The 21,195-nt window shown below is 36.2% G+C and overlaps 1 protein-coding gene across 1 annotated transcript in view; it reads left to right on the forward strand.

Moving 5' to 3' along the window:
- The window catches only part of LOC585401 (CUB and sushi domain-containing protein 3-like), a 62,753-nt gene that overhangs the window by 37,459 nt on the left and 4,099 nt on the right, over nucleotides 1-21,195 (forward strand). The window contains exons 10-12 of the mRNA XM_030988314.1: nucleotides 16,874-17,083; nucleotides 17,865-18,068; nucleotides 19,433-19,630. Of these exons, the coding sequence (XP_030844174.1) occupies nucleotides 16,874-17,083; nucleotides 17,865-18,068; nucleotides 19,433-19,630 (612 nt within the window). The remainder of the gene's footprint in view (nucleotides 1-16,873; nucleotides 17,084-17,864; nucleotides 18,069-19,432; nucleotides 19,631-21,195) is intronic.

Consider the following 21,195-nt stretch of genomic DNA (forward strand, 5'->3'; position numbering starts at 1 on the left):
TACTGAAAAGGAAGATTAATCACTTTCTATAACCGATCTATTTTCAGTAAATGTGTGCTCTTTGTTTGACACCACCTCCTTTTTGTTTTCCTTTGTTTAGGGGGGTTTTGCTTTAAATTTATTTTAAATTCATTTCATCCTTTATATTAATATCGAGTAAACAAAATGATGATTCCTCTGAATTTAAAACTACTTGTCTTGTCTTCATTAACCTTAAATCCACTTATTTTCGAAAGCTTTCCTTAAAACATTTCTACCCGCCCTACAGAATTAACATCGTGTAAAACATTTGTATCAGTTGTCTAATTTCATCTCTCCTATCAGATTGAATCTGTTGACCCAAGTATGCTTTCTTATCGCGTTCGCCAAAATCTCTTTTTCTTTTACAAATAAATAAGGCAAGAAAGGACCACCTTGGTGCACCTTAAGTTTTATTTAAAAGTATTTGGAATGCCCCCCGTTCATAACACAAGTATGTACTTGTGAATATAATACTCTTAACCAATTTGCTTTATGACGTCCTCAAATGAGATTTCTTCAGAATTTTGAATAAAAATGAATGCGAAACAAAATCAAAAGCATATGCAAACCTATCATAACTTGTTAGTTTTTCATGACTTCGAATAAAATAAAATATTGTCAATCAAATTTACAGCTTCTCCCGTTTTTTTTCCGCCTTCCATATATCTTACCTGGTCAGTATGATTTATATCACCATAAGCTTCATCTAGTCTCTTAGCCTATGCTTTAGAAAATATCGTATAATCTGCATTCATGTTGTTAATAGGGACTTTTCGATTTGCACATTCACTAGTGGACTGCGACGTATGCGGTCACTTTTGAAGCAGCACGCATGCGCATCGACGAGCTCATCTTTTGTAGCAGAATTCTCGAACGCGTTCGCCCTTTGTTCTGAAGCAATCTCTTGTAGGCTCGAAACATCACATTGAAGTCACAAAATGGACCCAATTGACCTAATTCTAGAACACATTTTCGTGTCTGTAATTTCCCTTTAATAAATCACAATTGTTACAGAATAATTCATAAAATAAACACATTTTATTTATGCATCGCCAATATGTTACAGCATAATTTTCGAGATCAGTCCCATGCACCGAATTTGGTGTGTTGTATCTTCAGCTTTTCGATCGAATTTCGCATTCACTAAGCAGAAAAATTCATAGAATTGTTACATTAAATGTATGCATCGGTAATCTGTTGCAGCATATTTTTTTAGAACAGTCCCATGCACCGAATTTGGTGTTGTATCTTTTGCTATTAGATCGAATTTCGCGCTCACTAAGCGAGCGGCGTCGTTGAGTAAAATCGAAAGGGTAACAAACAACAGTCACAGAACCTCAACAAATTTGTCTTTTGTTAAGAATCCTTAATAAAGTTTTCTTGTATAACCATCTAGTTTAGGTATATAGTTTTTTCAATGAGAAAATTCAAATCACTGCCCTCAAAATTCTCAATTACTTGTTTCATTTATTAAAGATCTTCATAAGATAAACGAACTAATATATAGCAACATATTTTCTTTGAACCCAGCTCAAAACGCATGTTCAGTCTTCGCTGATTTTTTTTCATCAATATTCTTTAAAATAGTGCTATTATCATTTACCAAGCATTCCCTGATTGATCTACTACGATTTCTCTTTCTAATCATGATCTTTTCATTTACTATTATTTTGCTTGAAAATAGTAATGTTTTTTTTGTTTTTTTGTATTTTTGTGTCGGTCTCTAGGGCAGTATTATATTTGTAATCTAACATGTTTTAAATATTGTCAGGAAGGAAGCTGTAAAAACAAAACACAAGAAATACGCCTATATATAACACTATATTGAGAACGGGACAATGTATGAACTATCTGTAGAGGTATATATTTATATCAAACATGTTGCTATGAAGCAGACATTCGTCTCACCTACGGACCAACTCAACATTACATATGGAAGCAAGATTCAGGTCAATATGGTAAATGGTAGTTGGAGTAGACTTTATTCTTATTTGTATTGGTTTTTATGTTATCATTGATCACACATTTGTCGTCAAATTGAGCCGATATTGATGGGATTATTTTGATCGCGACAGCACGTTATGTAGGCCTGTGATTAGATTGTCTTGTTCTTCGGATATTTCTACACGGAATCTGCTCATTCAATACAGAGTCAATCAAATCCCAACTGTTCGTCGAATGCCACAAACCAGGTGAGGCGTTTTGTTTGTAGCCCCTTCTCGTGAACGTAAGCTTTTCGATATACCCCCTCCCCCCCCCCCCCCCCCCCGCCCAGTGCACTATGCATTCGCTCAGTGATTGTTGTATTTATATAACTGTTTACTGCATTATGTACACACATACACATGCACATCAACCAAAGTGTTCCTGCAGATATGTTGTTAATTCTGGATCCGCGACTGGGATCAACCCAAACCCACAGGACGAATGGCACTGCAGGGTATTTTAAATCATTATGTTTCGACGTGGATGCCATGACATGAACAAATATCGCATCGAGTATTAATAACTAGGCAGAGGGTATAAAGGGTAAATCAACGAGTAGTTTGTTCTCGAGGACAAAAAATACCATGTAATGTATATAGACTGTTGCCGATTCTTCAAGCATTGGAAGTCTACAAACATTGTTATTCGAGATTTAAAAGAGACAATTAAAACAAAAAGGTCAAGTAAAAACATGAATATCCAAATTTTAATTATCAAAAACATAAATTATTATACCAATTAAGAGAAATCGAAAGTAACGAATGTTATATTTTTGTTTAAGTAGTGACATCCATTTAAGAAATTGCCTTGCTTCACCTTATTCGTTATTCCCCCAATTTATCACTGAAGATTTGCTATTCATCACTCTGGCACCCGTCAAGTTACATTTAAACATATGCGTCCGGGTACATTTTCTTGAATATAAATTAACGTTTCTCACCTAGTTCGGTTGAAAAGCAATTCGAAGCTCATCGGTCAAATAGTGCTTGCTACCATGTGCATATAATATGATAACCTTCCACTACAGAACTAACCAGTGCGTCTATCCAATGAACGACACATATGGCATATTGTCAATTTCAGTATCTGCAAATGTATATCTTAAACCTACATTGCTTGATATTAGGTTTGAATGATTTTTTAATAATCTAAATACTGCAAGACTAGATTCGGCAAAATGAGTGTCCATTCTCCAGCCCCGGAGAGCTTTGCAGCTAGTCGCCTTTTGTACGGACGCGCACGTTGGCATCACACTAGGGAAGCGTGTAGCACTATAAGGTAAATAGGAGCAATGCATATGAAATGTCTTGTTCAGGGCAATATCAGGTGCTGAGACTCAGACCTACTCACGACCTATTACCTTTCATTCAAGTGACCAAACCACTCGATCACGACTCTTATAGTCTACTCTCTCATTCCAATCGAGCTGAATGAGATGTTTACCACTAAGGCTTGTAGAAGTGTCATGGCCGAGTAGATATGTCACCGGACTGTGGATTACAAGGTTCGAGTCCCGCCGCGAGACTCATGTCCTTTGGAAAGACATAATTCTACATTTGCCACACTCGACCCAGGTGAGGTAAATGGGTACCTGGTATTATTATTCCTTGAAATGCACCATGCGCTGATGACGGCTTCCGGAGCTAAAGCTAGGGTAATAATTTGCAAAGTTTGGAAGCGCATACTAGGTACGTTATATCACAATTTATTATGCGCTATACAGTGCGTCCCAGTAAAAACAATACCAAGAATTATCGATGTTTTATTATAACTTAATCACAATTATTATTAATAAGACAAAGAAGACGAAAGACTTGATGCATGGCTGATCGTCAACGAAACGGAGTATTTTTTTTTTTAAATATGTGTGTTGCTACGAAGGGCAGCCAGTAAAAACGAATGTGTTTAATGAAATTATGGAAAGGCAAGCATTTCTTTAAACAAACGGAAATTTGTTATTCCTGGCTCAATTTTCCTGATTGAGGTGTCGTATTAAAGGGGAAAAAATAAACTAGAAATGTAATTTTCTCGTTGAAATTCAGATACCGCCCGCCAAGCGATTGTTTGTACCCTCTCTTCAAATTGTTTGAAATTAGCCATGCGTAAAATGTGCATCATATGAGTTGCATCAATTGAAAGAAGATGATCTAAGCCTTACGAATATGTGTCATTTATTAATTATAGTTGTGATTAAGTTATCATATAAAACATAATAAAATTTGGCACAATAAAAATGATTATAAAACATCGATAATTCTCGGTTTCGTTTTTTCTTGGACGCACTGTAGAAGAACTGAATATTAATGTTAAGGCTTGGTCAGTTAATATTAAACAGCTTTTGATAATTTAATAATAATATTTAATTTGTATAAAGCGCTTATCACAAATGTCTCTATGCGCTTTACAAATATACTATTACCCCGGTCATTGGATTCAGTGCTTGCCCGCACAAAATGTGTGCACAATCTCCACTCCCTCCACTCCAGCCAGGCCTTTACTTGACCCTCAAACTGTTTGACCAACAATGACGGTCGCATCCTACCGGGTACGCAGTTAACACCTTGGTGGAGAGTAGCAAGTACAGGTTTATATCTTGCCAAAGGATATTAGTGTCGTATCGGAATTCGAACCCACGTCTTTCGCATCTCCAAACAACGCCTTAAACCACTCGACCATGACACTCCCACTCCGACTCGCTTAGTAACACGCTGTGAGAAAGAGGATAGTAATATTCATAGATTAAATCATGAAATTCTACAGTTTTTAGACAATTCCCATCTGCATAATAGTAGACATGTCGCAAGATTATAGTGACATTAACTATCTTTTTCCAATTAACAGACACTACGTTTGCTTAGCTCCTTTTGGAATGAAACTCTTCATATATTGGTTTAGCATTATATAGATTATGATATTTTTGTATGTAATTATGTATAAGTAGTCATTAAAACTTCATATCAATCGATGTAGGTTACGGATATACATTTGCAACATTGAAGCCGATTCTGAGTTCATCCCATACGGTTGACGATTTATTGAAAACAATCAATTTGAACGTTTCCATAACATCGGTATCCATCTAAAGGTAGATGATGTACGTTAAGCCCCCTATGATTAAGGTGTCGTTCTTTGTTCTAGATGCCAATGGCAACTACTTGAAATTTGTTCCGTAGTATTATATTTTGCGACAGCAAACGCGTCCACATTTCACTTGGTGTCGATGGGGAAAAAAATCGTATCAAAACCCACGCTAATTTTTAAGTTCGTGTGACTTATGTAGTCTTAAGGGACTTAAAAGGAAAGTTGAGTTCTGCTTTCAGACCGCAAAGTGCATGGTTATTGCTTTCATTCTTATCTATGACATTTATAGTGCCCTTTTAGAACCTAAATTTGCTATTTTGTTAATTTTAGACCCCAAAAATGTGTGAAATTTAGCCAATACGATCTACCAATTCAGCTCCACATTAAAAAAAATGCGGTGACCGTTAATAGCACTACATGGGCCGGCTGGCTGTGCGTAATATAACCAACACGAAAATGCCAACAAAAAAGCCAACATCGGCATTGGCTGAAATACAACATAAAAGGCGCTATTTCGATTTTTCAACGTTTTTTTTCCCTTCAAATCATCTTTTATTTGTGGTCTTACACAATCATTAGTAATCGCTATATTAATGGAACCGATTTTGATCAAACAAAGATGATTTCGTCATTTAAATTGTATGTTCTTTCAAATTTGACACTCAGTTTTTCATTATCTTACAAAAATAGTTTATGTAGCGCCCTCTGCAACAGAACTCAACTATTCCTTTAAAGGTATTACAAAGTTTTGGTATTGGGTCATGAATTCGGTTTACATTAACATATTGGAAGCATATGCGTTCCTACAATATTCATTCATGATCGTTGTCGCGGTTGAAATCGAGTCTAAAGTTATGAAACTATAAATAATAAACTCTTTATGTTGTATAGCTCCCTCTCAAGGTCAATATATTAATTTAGCTATGAAACAATGTTTCTTGACTAAAATCGACCGATTAGCTAACCTCGTTTTGAAATTATATATCACAACTACATATTCTGAGATTTGTTATGGTCGCAGCTACCATTGCACGGCCATCGGCGCTATTTTAAATTTATGAAAATTTACCGGGAGCACCGGTAAATTTTTATATTCAGTTTTTCTCGAAAACAGAAGTGTTTTAGGGACAAATTTTTTAAGTGCTTATAAAACATCTACAGGGGCATCCAAATATATCAAAATTGTAAAGATTCACTATCCACCCAAATCCTTCAAATCATCTTTTATTTGTGGTCTTACACAATCATTAGTAATCGCTATATTAATGGAACCGATTTTGATCAAACAAAGATGATTTCGTCATTTAAATTGTATGTTCTTTCAAATTTGACACTCAGTTTTTCATTATCTTACAAAAATAGTTTATGTAGCGCCCTCTGCAACAGAATTCAACTATTCCTTTAAAGGTATTACAAAGTTTTGGTATTGGGTCATGAATTCGGTTTACATTAACATATTGGAAGCATATGCGTTCCTACAATATTCATTCATGATCGTTGTCGCGGTTGAAATCGAGTCTAAAGTTATGAAACTATAAATAATAAACTCTTTATGTCGTATAGCTCCCTCTCAAGGTCAATATATTAATTTAGCTATGAAACAATGTTTCTTGACTAAAATCGACCGATTAGCTAACCTCGCTTTGAAATTATATATCACAACTTCATATTCTGAGATTTGTTATGGTCGCAGCTACCATTGCACGGCCATAGGCGCTATTTTAAATTCATGAAAATTTACCGGGAGCACCGGTAAATTTTTATATTCAATTTTTCTCGAAAACAGAAGTGTTTTAGGGACAAATTTTTTAAGTGCTTATAAAACATCTACAGGGGCATCCAAATATATCAAAATTGTAAAGATTCACTATCCACCCAATTTTTAATTTTTTTCCCAAAACTTTGTATTACCTTTAAAGAAGACATCTGTACAAATCAAAGACTTGTTTTAAAAGCTAATTTGGGAGAGAGATATCATTTAAGCATTATTGAAATAATTTTTTCTTCAACTTTACCTTCAAATCAATTAAAATAGAGGCTCCTCAATGCAACAAATGCCGTAAAATTTATTAGCAAAGCGCAAATGTTGTATTATTTACGCAGCTCATGTAAGAATTGAAATTTTACAAAATTTCGTTTGGTGGAGCCCCAGCCCTCAGCTGGGTTATGCCCTGCCCATTCTGACTTTTTCCTTTTCATATTAAATCGTGGCTTTGAATGTAATAAAACATTTAAAAACTGGAAGTCTCTTTTTCAGTGGGTAACCACAACCACGTGGATAGGATTTTATTTAAGAGGGCGAACCGCGCTCCCTAGGGGTTTGCGTGCAGGGAGGGCAAGTTTTCCCCTACCTTGTGAAGCGCGGAAGCTTTGACGTTTCATTGAATTATTAATAGAGAAAGAAGAAAATTCGCAGTACCGGTTTAGACTCTTAAACCTTGTCTCAATGTTCATAAATATTATTTGATTTGAAATACAGGATTTCGTCTTTGCTAGATCATATAACAATAATAATAATAATAATATTCCGTGCTTATATAGCGCTCAATACATCGATCCAACGATGTGCCTAAGCGCTTTACATATATATTATTACCCCGGTCATCGGATTCAGGCTTACCCGCACACATTTTGTGCATATTTTCCACCCCCCGGGGAGCATTCCAGCCAGTCGCCCATTTTACAAGCGCATACTTGCTCGTTCAACCACATGAACGTTCGCATCCTACCGGGTACCCATTTAACACCTGGGTGGAGAGGAGCAAGTGCATGTATATATCTTGCCAAAGGATAACAGTGTCGTGTCGGGATTCGAAGCCACGACATATATTATAGTGACCAAAAGAATGTTGGAACACGGAATGCCGCCGAGCAACATTCATAATGCAAAAGGTTATGAATATGCTATGAATGTGTTTAAAGGAATTGTCCCTCCTAAATTCCTTTTCTTTTTTTAACGCAACAATCCCCTTTATCAGTGGCATTTAATACAAGTCCAATATATCAACATTCGCATACCACAAACCAAATGAGACGTTTGACATATTAAAGGCAGAAGTACATTCGAGCTTAAAAATCTTCTCAAAGTTCATACGTCTAATTTATTTTTTATACAAACGCTTTCTAGATAGGCCACCAACAGTGTACATAATGTTAATGAAATTTATATCCATATGTTTACGTTGTAAAAGAGAGCAACAATATGAAAGAGTATGCGGGATGTTTAAGCCATCGATACAAAAAAAAGAAATGCGTACACACGGAAATGACAAATAATTTAAAACGTGATAAGTAGGATTTGTAGATTGCGAGCTAACTTTTTCATTATCAATTAATTTATTTAGAAAATGTTCTCATTGCGCAGTTTATCGAAGTTTATCTTCAAGACATATAAAAAACTAGAAAGAGCATCACACAAAATGGAATTAAATTATTAAAAGTACTTGTAGTCTTTGAAATTTGACGGCATCACACATACATTTTCCACTAAAAAACGTATATTTTTTTAAAGGTTCAAAACCAGCCCTTTCTAGAGGCATTTGCCATTCGCATTGCCGTGATAGTGTTTACAGCATTTTTTTTTCTTCATCACTATAATGTTTAATCATACTATGGCATAGACTAAATGGGGATTTTTAATTTTTACTTACGAAAGAGAACAATATCGATATTTGTTTACTACAATTCAGGGGACGGGTGGTAAAGAAAGGATAAGAGAAAAGGGAAAGGAAAAAAGAGATTGAAGAAAAGTTTGTTGTATTTAATGTGCATGGACCTTGAATAATCCCTTTATACCGGCTTCGAACTAAAATAAGGAATTTGTTATATATACTAGTAATACATCGACCGAGTTTTGAGACTTAAATAAACAGATAGAGCCACATTGAATGTCTAAATTTGAACAAATTCAAGTTTACTTTGCCATTATATATATCGTCGCTGTTTTCACGAAGTGGCAGTAGTGAAAAAAAATTGCATTCGCTTGGCGTGACGATTTTCCTCACTACCGTCACTTCGTGAAAACAAGGACGATATATATATATATATATATATGTAATTATTTAAATGGATAATTGGTATGGCTGGATATAAACAAAACCGGTATGTTAGCTCTTATCATGCCACAGGGCTAATCCCCATTGTGCCAAGCCCCAAATCCCCCGTGCCAGGTTTTTGGGGGAGATAATCTGATTAACGCGATGGTTCTATGAATAGCGCATGCGAAACACGCAGTATAGTCCAATGATCATGAACAATAACTGCTATTACGAATGTGTGCAAGCACGCAAAAGGCAGTGAAGCAATGGTTTACTTGCATGTACAAAGCACCAAAACGGTAGCGTGCATGCATCCTTATGGCAGGCTATGAGTCTCGGTAAAGTCAGTAAAGTTCAAGCTAGCAAACGGCAGTTGGAATAATCTGTACTCCAATGCGATGTAGACTTATATTCTCTTATCAGCACAGCACAAAGGCGCATCGTCAACTTAGATACGTTGAGCATATTGGTGGGATTCTTTTGAATATACCAGCGCGATCGACATGACGAAGGTGTTCAGTTGTTCTTACGGGTATGGCATCTTCGAATTGTACACGTTTAACTACAACAAACATATCAAAATATTCGTCGGATACCACAAACCAGGTGAGACGTTTGAATAAACTGTCAGAAGATTTTTGAACAATCTAAGGTGGATTTTGTTTTCCGTGAAATATTATATAGTTCTAAACGCCGAAGTAACTAAACGGATTGGACATTTTTCATTTGAATATGACCATGCCATTTTGAGGACTAAGGTATCATTCCTAAAGACTAGCTTCTTTCTCTCTCTCTCTCTCTCTCTTTCTCTCTCTCTCTTTCTTGCCTATTCCTCTGTCTCTCTTTTTTGCTCACCCCCCCCCCCTCTCTCTCACTCTCTCTCTCTCTCTCTCTCTCTTTCCGTCTTTAGTTTTTTGCATATAGCTCTAATGATTTAAAAAGAGCTCGGAAATCTTGATCCAAAAATTCATATTTTACAATCCAAGTATCTGCACTAGGCGCGTACGCAGGGGGGGGGGGGGGGGGGGGTGACCCCTCTTATATATATGACCCCCCCCCCCCCCGATTATTCTGCGGTTGGCTAAAGTTGTTGCGTAATTTTTGGGACCAAAACAAATTAAAAATCTGCGTACGCCACTGATCTGCACTTCTGCTAATTTCCTTAATCGATCCAGACCACAATAGTCTCATCGTACCGATAAAGTTACCTAATGCTCACCAAAAAACACCAATATATCACACTCTATATATTGGCAAGAGACGAAAACAACTGCACTCCCTTCCCAAACACGCACACACATCTTTAGTATAGTTGGGTTGCACTGACCTTCTATAATTTGTGACACCCAAAAGCCACACACTTTAAAGCCCTACTACACTACTTATATAGCTACTTGCGCCCTCTATATAGTAAACAATGCCTAATTGGAGACCGCTGGTCCCCCGTGATCCTATTTTTCTTATGTTAATTGAGAGCTGATTAGATAACCACCTGTCAGTGACCACGCTGGGTGGTCTAATACCTCCTGGCCAACTAGTGCAGACGGGCTTTAAGATAAGTAAACGGGGAAGGGGGCCGAAGTAGTAGGATCTCTATAAACATCCCAGCTCGTTCAGTATGATAAGAGTGACCGATTGTTCTTACGGTGTATGATACCATCTGACTCGACATGTTTGCTTCACATCAAATGTCAAGTTTTCGTCGGATTTCACAAACCAGGTGAGGCGTTTTCTTTTTTGGTAATAACATAGATCTACATAGAATGAGGTGTAAAGGTACATGAGCATTTTTCTACATAAATAACCCACTTCTTGTAATGGCCAACATTAACTGATTGAATATTTGCGCAGCATAAAACGTACAACCATTCGGTACAATGGTCTGAAAATCAGACTATTACTTACTGGCTCTATAGCTCCTAAGTTGATTCGACAACTAATAGTCGTTATTTTCCCACTTAAATACATTTTCACCCCCCCCCCCACTTTTTTCTAGGGAAGTTCTAAATTAGTGTTATCTTTCAAATGCCGTTTGAATTTAACCTTTGCATTTGTTTGGCTGCAAATGGGACATAGTACCTTTATAGGTTGATTTTTTTGAGAAGTGTTGCGGTCGTGTTATTTAGTTTTAATTTTAAAGTTCAAAGCGGGTTATTCAGGCATCGGTACAGAGTTGAGGAAAAAGAGCTCATTGGTGAAAGGCACTGAAAGACAGTGTAAATAAGAACACAGATTGAGTGAGGAGAAACAAAAATCGGGAAGGAATTTTCCCCGATAATATTAATGACGATTTGATATTCATTATATGGCTACGAGTCACAAAATCAATATTTTATTGCTTATACTGTAAAAAGGCAAATTATTATCATAATTAACATTTTTACTACAGAATAAAGGGGTTTTTGTTTATATCTTTCTGAATACTTGGTCGCAGGAGAGGCCTTGCCTAAGTCAGGTGAATTGTTTGTCGAATGTCAATTCACTCTGTGGAGGAAAATGGTTTGGAGTCGATGTAGATTTCTCTACAACAATTTAAAGGTGCCTTATTTATTACAGACAATCCTGATCAGTCTATTGACATATGGGATCACCTGCGTTATGTGCTGTGGCGTTCGAAAAGGTCATATCTTCCTATCGCTATGACTACAATAAAGACTGTTAAGATACATTCAATAAACAACAAATCCAATTTGTATGCGTCTGATCAATCAAGACAGGAGGCATGACATTAGCCAATGACAGCTTGGTAAAAAACGAAAAATGTTCACCAGACATAAGTCTACTTGCGCGGAAAATGCAAAGACGCAAAGACCTCGCTTGCAAACTACAGTGGATATGCGCAGGGAAACATGCGCAAACCTTTTAGTCGAGAAAATTTCCCGAAACTCTACAAATGTTTTTCGACAAGCATATTGCATATTGAGTGTTTCTTCATGTCGGGTCCATTTGAAACTGTAACTCCTCGATGATGTCTGCCTTCTCTTCTTCGTCTCGTTGCATAGTAAGTTTAGAGATCCCATTGGGCAATATTTTTAACGGTGCCCCTCAAATATAACGTTTTTGCTTACTGGACACAACAGCACGTACACCATGACACATGTGTACCGCTGCGCTTACGGAATTATCAACCACCAGAGTTGCAGGTTTTCTAAAAATAAACACAATCCAAGCATTCGTTAGATGCTAAAAAATCAGGTGAGCCGCTTTACTGAAAATGTGAAGGCTCTGTTATGCTATGGATAAAGTTTTTATAGGTGCAGAATTGTGGCATTCAAAGTTGCCAAATGCTTGGCAAAGGTAGAATTGAGCAAAATAAAATAAGGAAATATCCATCTTCCCATAATTCATATTTATTTAGTCTTTGAATTATTTTGTCCTACATGGATATTCACATAATATTCTCAAAGCCCTACCACAAATAATTATTTTCCCCTGTAAAATCTCTCATCTTTTTATTTTAGTTTAATTTTTCTATTTTTGTTTCCATGTTTGTGGGGGGGGGGGGTGAGATTAGACTTATGATAAATTCAATTTAACACTTTGTTTTTAGTGATTACCACCTTACCCGAAAATGTGGGTGATGTTTCATGTTCACACACACGCAAACATGCTCGCGCGCGCACGTGTACGCATGTATTACCTGCCTCCTCATTTTAACATAACAACTACCCCCCCCCCCCCCCACACACACACTTAATTGAGAGGGGGAAATATGATTAATATGGAGTTTAGTGCAGGTAAAGCATACATTGTGGTAGTTGGGCTCATCTGTTTCTTTTCTGATGAAACACAACCAACATTAAACAACATTTGACGTTTATGAAGAGGGACAACTGAATATAATAATCATAAATATATCAGCGCGCGCAGTATGACTGGTGGCTAAGTGCACTTACTGATGTTCACAACTCCTAATCTGCTCGTTTGATACACTGACAAATAATAATCAAGCAATTATCAGATGTCACAAATCAGGTGAGGCGTTTGACTGATAAAAAGGGAAAAGTATATTATAATACTTGCCTCCAAATATAGTCGGGCATCCGAGAATGAGTATTTTGGGGAATGGCTGAGCTCTGTTCTAGCACAATAAAGATAAGTAAAAACGTTAACGGTAATATTGTCCTGTCACCGAAATTTATAGCACAATATTGATCAGACGTCATAAGGCTGATGTTATTATGGTATGATATTATCATTTAATCTTTACAAAAAGATTTGTCATAGAAATAATTAGGCCGGCATTCTAAAAATGTTACTGTGCAGTGAACAAGAGATGAGTTTCAAAATTGTGCTTTATTTGTATATTTCTTCATTTGCTATTTTGCAAAATAATTTCTCGTAAGCGTACTTGTTGTAACTTTATGTTTTGTTTTATTTATGTTTATTCCTAACGTTAGGTTTTTCAAGGGAATAGAAAGGGGGTGAGCTAGACGTAGCAAGTGTATTCCACTTTAATATCTGTTTTGTTAATCATTTTCTTATCATAATAGTAATACGTACATCGCGCAAGATTTAAAAAAAAATATTCTTCACGAATCCTTTCGATTGCGGTACTTTGCATCATGCCTTTTGTAGATGTAAATCATTGATAAAAGGCGATAACTAATTTTCTTGACTTATGACGCCGCAGTCTCCTTCTCTTCATTTCGTGAACGGCTCCATTAGCTAGCTGCTTGAAACGGATGAGAGAAAAACAAAGAGGGAAGATTCTTCGTCATCTCTCAAACTTCTCCTTCTCGGCTTACTTGTAATATCGCAGGTGTGGGCCTACGCGCTGCTCATTCTTGGAGGGGTTGACATTGAGAAACCATTCTGTCAGGCTTTCCGTTGCTGTTTTGATCCACTCTGTCAAATAATGCGGGAGACAGTTACTGCTATTGTTTACACCTCGTTTTAATATTCTACTAATGGAAAACAGAGGGAGTGGGATCTTGAAATAAATTTGCATACAGCAGCGGATACCTAATGACTGAACTGAACATCTATGTTACAGATTGAATTCTACGAATGTGCACGTTTCAAACAGTGTAAAGCAAACTCCAAGCATTTATCGCATGCCACAAACTAAGTGAGGCGTTTTATTATTCGTCAACCGTTACAATAATCACATTAACTGAAAAAAGTACTTTACACATAGAAACTAAATTCGATTTGAAAAACCACCTTTAACTACTGTCCTCATTACTTGTACAATATAGTTATCATAGAGATATGTAGTGTTAGTCATTCTACCAAGGTGAAAACACACGAAGTAAGGCTCGCGTTGGCAGCTTACAAAACAAATAAAGACAAGGTACTATAAGAAAACCGTTATGGATTTTTGTTTTTTTAAAATAATGAATTTATTATAACTTAAGTCAGTGATGGAGTAAATTTGAAGTGCATTGTAAGTAGATTTTCTTTCCGAGCCTCTATTGTTTAGATAAGTCTACGATGCATTTTGCTTAATTGTATTATGTTATTTGTATTATTTAAATTAATGGGTAGAAAACTTATATGCAATATTTTATAGTTTGCCAGTGGCTGTTTTTAACTTATCAGTTGGAATATGGCCATTTTGGGGGTTCTCTTTTGCATTTTCGACTCCGAAGTATATAATATCATAGGAACGCCGCCCCCCCCCCCCGATTTTTTTTTTAATGAAATAGATACATAAAATAAATAAAAAAGGAAAAAAGACGAACGAAATTTTTAAATTACAAAAAAAAAGACTCTCCTCTGCATGTCAGTTTACGATGATAATGTATTAAGTTTGTTTTAATTGTTTTTATTGTATTTGTTTATGGTTGTTTAATCGACTATCTTAGTAATATTTATTTCATGGGGCATATCTAGCTATTGCAATGTAATACCTTTATTTTATTTTTTTAAATGCAGATTATGTAGGGGATCTCTTATCACTTATATTAATTAGTAGAAAACAAATGAGGAGCGTAATTAAAAATGTTAAGTATATACTGTATGGAATTTCTAAATTGAAATTGTTCAATGGCTGCATGCATTACATCAATTGAACTTGTTTTTCATGTTTCTTGTACTTACCTTGTTAAGCGTCTTGAGCATCTCTTGGGGTTGAAATGTGCGCATTATAAATGAATGAATTTGAAAGATGTGCAAACACTGTACTTAACCCTAACCCTAACCTCCATCTCAGACGTCCTCGCAATAACCCTTATTGCAACACTTACCCTAGACCAAAGATTGTATCTAACCCTAACGTCCATCTGAGACGTCCTGACATCAAACCTGATTGCAACCCTTACCCTAGACCAAACGATGTACCCATCACTAACCCTAACCCTAACCTCCATCTTAGACGGCGTAACATCAAACCTTATGCCTGCTATTGCTCAGCTTTTTCTCGATACTTGTGTAGTACTATAATAATACAATAACATTCAATAAAAAGAAATAATTAGATTATTTGAATTAAGAAATTAAAGTTCATACTTTTTTTGTATTAATAATTCATTAGGATGCTTTTTTTTTTTCGTTTTATCTTTATGACACATCTCTGCAAATCTATTCATACATTCAAGAAATTATATACGTACTGATTAACATGTGTGTGTATTTAAAGATTACACTTAAGCTTACAAATTTCCCGTTTTCTATGTTTCCAACCATTTATTTCTCTCTTTCTCCTTCTCTCTCTCTCTCTCTCTCTCTAACTCTATACCTCTTTTTCTCTTTCTCTATCGCTCTGTTATCTATCTATTCCAATCTCTCTTCTTACACACACGTCTTTTCTTATCTTTTCATGTCCCCATTTTTTTCTCTTTTCTCCCCATTTCGTTTCTCCTCGCTCTCCCTCTCACATTCTTACATTATTGTTATATATTTCATCGTCATATTTAATCTCATTTCATTCGACATGTCTCATTAATTTTAATGCATATGTATCTTACCCTGACACAATCCTCCATCCTAGACGTTCTAACCCTAAACCCTATTACAACCATTATCCTAGACCAAAACTGTACTTGACAGTAAATCTAGCCCCAATCCTAGACGTCCCTTCCTTAAACCATATTGCAACTCTTACCCTAAACCAAACACTGTACTTAACGCTAACCTCCTTATCAGACATCCTAACCTTAAATCATACTTTAACCCTTATATTACCCTGAGTCTAACTTTACACCTTATCTTTGACGAAATAAAGCCCGCAACAATAGTCGGCGGAGCGTCATTATGTCGACGGCTGAATGCATTGTTCATTATTAATGACCGATTAGGTCCCCGTGTTTGAATCAAAAAATCTTAATTGTACACAAATCATTAATCGGGACAAAATACATTGTATAAACACTTTCATGAATCAATCGACCTTATATCCTTCTTTGATTGATGTTTTTGGACCCATGTTTGATTTATCGTGCTTCTCTAATGCAAGATTTTAAATACCTTCAGCCTCTTGGGTTATTTTGGCACTTGTTTAGGACCCAGGGGAGGGGGGCGTTTCACAAGGCCTTTTTTTAATGACAATTGACAAAAATCAGTGACAAATCTGCTGATAACCAATCAGAAGCAAGGATTTCAGTAGCTTATACAAAAACCTGCCATTTGTCACTGATGACAAGTTTTGTGAAACGCCTACCAGGTCTAACGTAATAACGGCAGCCCCCCCCCCCCCCATATGTGTACCCCTCAGTCGAAATGTTTCCTAACGAAAATAACAATGGAAAGATCTCGCTTTTCACTAAATATTACATCTTGTTTTGTTTCTCTTTGACTACTTCCAGGTTCTATACCTTGTAGTGCTCCCTATGTTCCTCCCCATTCCACGGTGCAAGATCTCCGTCTGAATTACAACTTCACAGACAAAGTGATTGTGACGTGTGATGCCAGTGATTCTAACTTCACCCTTCAATGTCACAACAAAGGATTATGGAGCGGACCCGTTGTATCCTGTCCAGCGCCCGCCCTACTCGGACCCCCCGCTGCAGGCCTAGGTATTTGACTGTGGATGTGTAATATTAATCATCAAAGGAGTTGGTGGAGTATCGCCATCGGATCCTTGTCTGACTTGCACAACTGGCAATCGACAACAGATCTTTGTCACAGGCTGCACATATAGCCCTTTTACGATTAACAATAATATAAAAAAGATGATATGTTGACGCAAAGCAACTATTAAATTGCTATAATAGTGAAATTAAATGTTGACGCACTGTTGAGTATAATCTGGACTGCATATTGGTTATATAATATAATTATACTATAATAATGATCATTATTATGATCACTTTTTACCTTTTCATATATTTTCACATTCCACCGTATAATAGGAATTATAAATTATATTTATTTCAATAATTCATATTAACCCTCATCGAAATTGTCTTTATGTCATTTTGTGTACTTTTCTCCTACATCCTATTTTACCGTGTTACTAATCTTACAACCAGTATTAACATTGTATTTAATTTGCACTGTTAAAGATATTCAGTTCAGTCTTTGACTGAATTTGATTGGATTGAAATGAATTGAGTTAAATTGACATGTTTCCAAAATACAAACATAGTTTGAATACCAAAACAAAAAATTGAGAAAAATGGTAACTTTTGTTTTCTTCTGGAATATTTTATTTCACATTTTGCATAACACAACCAGTCGGTAATAATGATTCACCCTTTCAAGCACATTTTAATGTCTACCCCTTCATGATTCAGTTGGATGACAAATATACTGATGGTGATAACCTATGGTCATATATTTATATCATCCATGCAGTTGATGCTGGCAAAGCCCAATGCAGTGCCCCGGCGGTGCCTCGTGACTCAACCATTCAGAACCTTCGTCTCTCCTACAAAGACCGTGACATGATAAATGTGACATGTAACGAAGTAACTAACGGGGTTCCTGAATGGTTCGAATTGACATGTGCCAATGGAATTTGGAACGGACAAAACATAGTTTGCCCTGATCCCGTGATAGGTAATAATGGGCCGCGATACGTACAAACACATGCACACACACGCACACGCACACGCACGCACGCACACACAAACACGCACACAGATTTTTAAAATGTATATCGGAGAGAACATTGCACTGTTCGTATATTTAGCAGATGAGAACTGTCATTTAACTGGTCGGCTATTAAAGAACATACAATTTAGTTTTTTGAACCAATATTCCACTATTTAGAATTCCCAGGACAGAGATAATATATTGGGTTTGTTGCCCTTTAGTTATAAGACTTAATTCAATGATAACAATTCTAAGTTATGATTCTTGAGAACAGTCTGCTAAAAATAATTCCTTAATTATTTTAAAAGAACGTCCCATTTGCTCAACGAGTTATCCTCGTCCGAATTTTCATGGCAAAATATTCTATAGGGCATTATGGTCGTTTTCGAAACTTTTGGCTAATTAAATGACACAAGGAATGTCATCCGACATATCATTAGAAACAAGATTGAATAGAACTACATAGAATAAGTTCCTCAAAGAGAAGGTTGAGTTACAGGGAGGGGTGAACAAGAATTAATAAGCGTTTTCATTGTTATTTTGTGGAAGAACATCGGAGCTAAAATGTACCCTGAAAAGCATGGCTCTTCAATTGCGTTCATATTCATAATATGACATGTAACAGCTTCAAAAGAATCAAGGACCCTATTTGTATGCCAAACGTTTGTGTATTCCCATATATATCTAATTGTATATAGTGCTTGTTACATATACCAAGACTGGACCAATTGTCCTATAGTTTAGATCATTTTAGAACCTTGCAGTATACACCAATACTTACATAATACATAATCAAATTTCCCGATCGATTCCGCACCATTTCTTTTGCAATGCATTCGCATGACCAGAACCAAGCTTTATCTTCAACTCTACAATTCGAAAGCTGAGCATTTGACACACTGTAACGGTATACAACTTTAAGGAAGTTATGACATTAGTAATTCTAAATTTAAAATAATTTTTTCATGTGTTTCTTGTTTGGTTTGGATTTCCCCAGTTTAGATCATTTTAGAACCTTGCAGTATACACCAATACGTACATAATACATGATCAAATTTCCCGATCGATTCCGCACCATTTCTTTCGCAATGCAATCGCATGACCAGAACCAAGCTTTATCTTCAACTCTACAATTCGAAAGCTGAGCATTTGAAACACTTTTACGGTATACAACTTTAAGGAAGCTATCACATGAGTCATTCTAAATTTTAAATAGTTTTGTTCATGTGTTTCTTGTTTGGTTTGGATTTCCCCATATTCCATTTTGTCACGATTGTGTGATGATCCACATTATTTATTCATTTATTCATTTATTCATTGTTTCGTAGAATGCAACCAACCGATCCTACCAGCTGATTCATCGGTTAAAACGATAAGGGCTCGATACAAGATTGGTCACAATATCAACATCACATGTAACAGTGCGTTGGTTTCGTTCGTTTGGATATGCGACAAGGATGGTCTGTGGCGCGGTGCGGTCGCTTCGTGCCCAGTTTCACAACCACCTAATGGCGGTGCTGCAGCAGGTATGTACTCACTGCTACTTAACAAAATTACCTTTTTTGTTTAGATACTGCCTTTATTTTTTTTTTCATTTCTACGAAATGCACCTATCGTGTTTTGTTTTCTTTATGATAGCAATACCTATCCTTTTGTGTCAATGTAATGCAAACACGTGTACAGTATTGTTTACAAGTAATTTGCCTTCGTTTTGTTGATATTTTTGTTTGATTAGTTATGGTTGTTAACAGCGGATGACATTCGTTAAACTAATGTGCAACTGGTCCCTACTGTTCATTGTGCCTCCTTGTCATTTTCCCGTCCTGTCTTAAGAGCAACATGTTTAAATCTCCGTTATTTCCCCCCAACTATAATCATTCATTAGTCCAAGGATAACAATTTAGAAATTTGAAAAGTTGGACCAAGACAAATATTTCACAACGGTAATTGAGCAGCTGCAGTTAAAGGCAATGGAAATGGGCAAGACCAAATTAAAACCCTTGGCCATTTCCGCTACAAGTATATTTTCCTTAAAAAAGTTATTCCTTAAGTTTACTCAGATTTATATAATATTGGAATGGGAAACAACACTATTTTTTGTTCAATATAATCCAGGTTTCACAACATTGTGGATCTGTTTTTACTTCGACAACAATTCACTTCATTTGCATTTAGTCCATATATGTTTCAACATCAAAAGTCGTGTTAAAATCACCCTTCTCTTTTAAACAAAATAGTGCGATCGGATTATTGTTTTAGCTCAAATTTTGAAAAAAAAAGATAATGTATAATTATGTGAAATTATGTTCAGCTTTATACCGGGAAGAGCGTGTTAGCAAAACGTTATTATATCCCATATATCGTCGCCGTTTTCACGAACCGGCACAGCCCAACGCGCAACGAAATAAGTACATTCTGAGAAAAACGCGTTTTACGTTTAGCCCGTTTTGAATTCGCCAGAAACATGCCTTATGTCAAATTTTATATCACAAAATACATATCAATGAAAGGAAAATATTCTGTATTTTCTATACATTCCATTTGTTAAGCATAATGACAATTACTATTAATATTACGAAGCTTTGGACTCTCGTGCCGGTTCGTGAAAATATTATTTTGCTGTTTACGTAGCAAAAATATTTTCACGAACCGGCACAAGCCACTGTGTCGTTTTTCCTATGTAACTTTACGCGCAAGACAAAAGCGCTCGCGCTGTCTTAGCGCGTATTTTATTTTCACGAACCGGCACAACCGCCTGTGTCGCGTCGTCTAGGTCTTGTAAGCGCAAAGATATTTTCACGAACCGGCACAGCCCATTGACTTATTACGGCGCGTGCCGGTTCGTGAAAATATGAATCGTGCTTTTTGGCTCGTGTGTCGTTTTTGTCATTTGTGTAACCATGGATATCTCAAAAACTAAAGCGTTTTGGATGCTGAAATTTGGTGAGATGAAAGATTGTTGATAACTTATGCTAAAAATGCAAAAAAAATAAAAACTACATTTTGAAGGGATTTCGGTGGCTTGTGCCGGTTCGTGAAAACGGCGACGATATGACTAAAAAAAAATTTCTGAACATTTCTAATGGAAACT

Source organism: Strongylocentrotus purpuratus, unplaced genomic scaffold (genome assembly GCF_000002235.5).
Source record: "Strongylocentrotus purpuratus isolate Spur 01 unplaced genomic scaffold, Spur_5.0 spur5_scaffold_17, whole genome shotgun sequence".
Taxonomy (NCBI): Eukaryota; Metazoa; Echinodermata; class Echinoidea; order Camarodonta; family Strongylocentrotidae; genus Strongylocentrotus; species Strongylocentrotus purpuratus.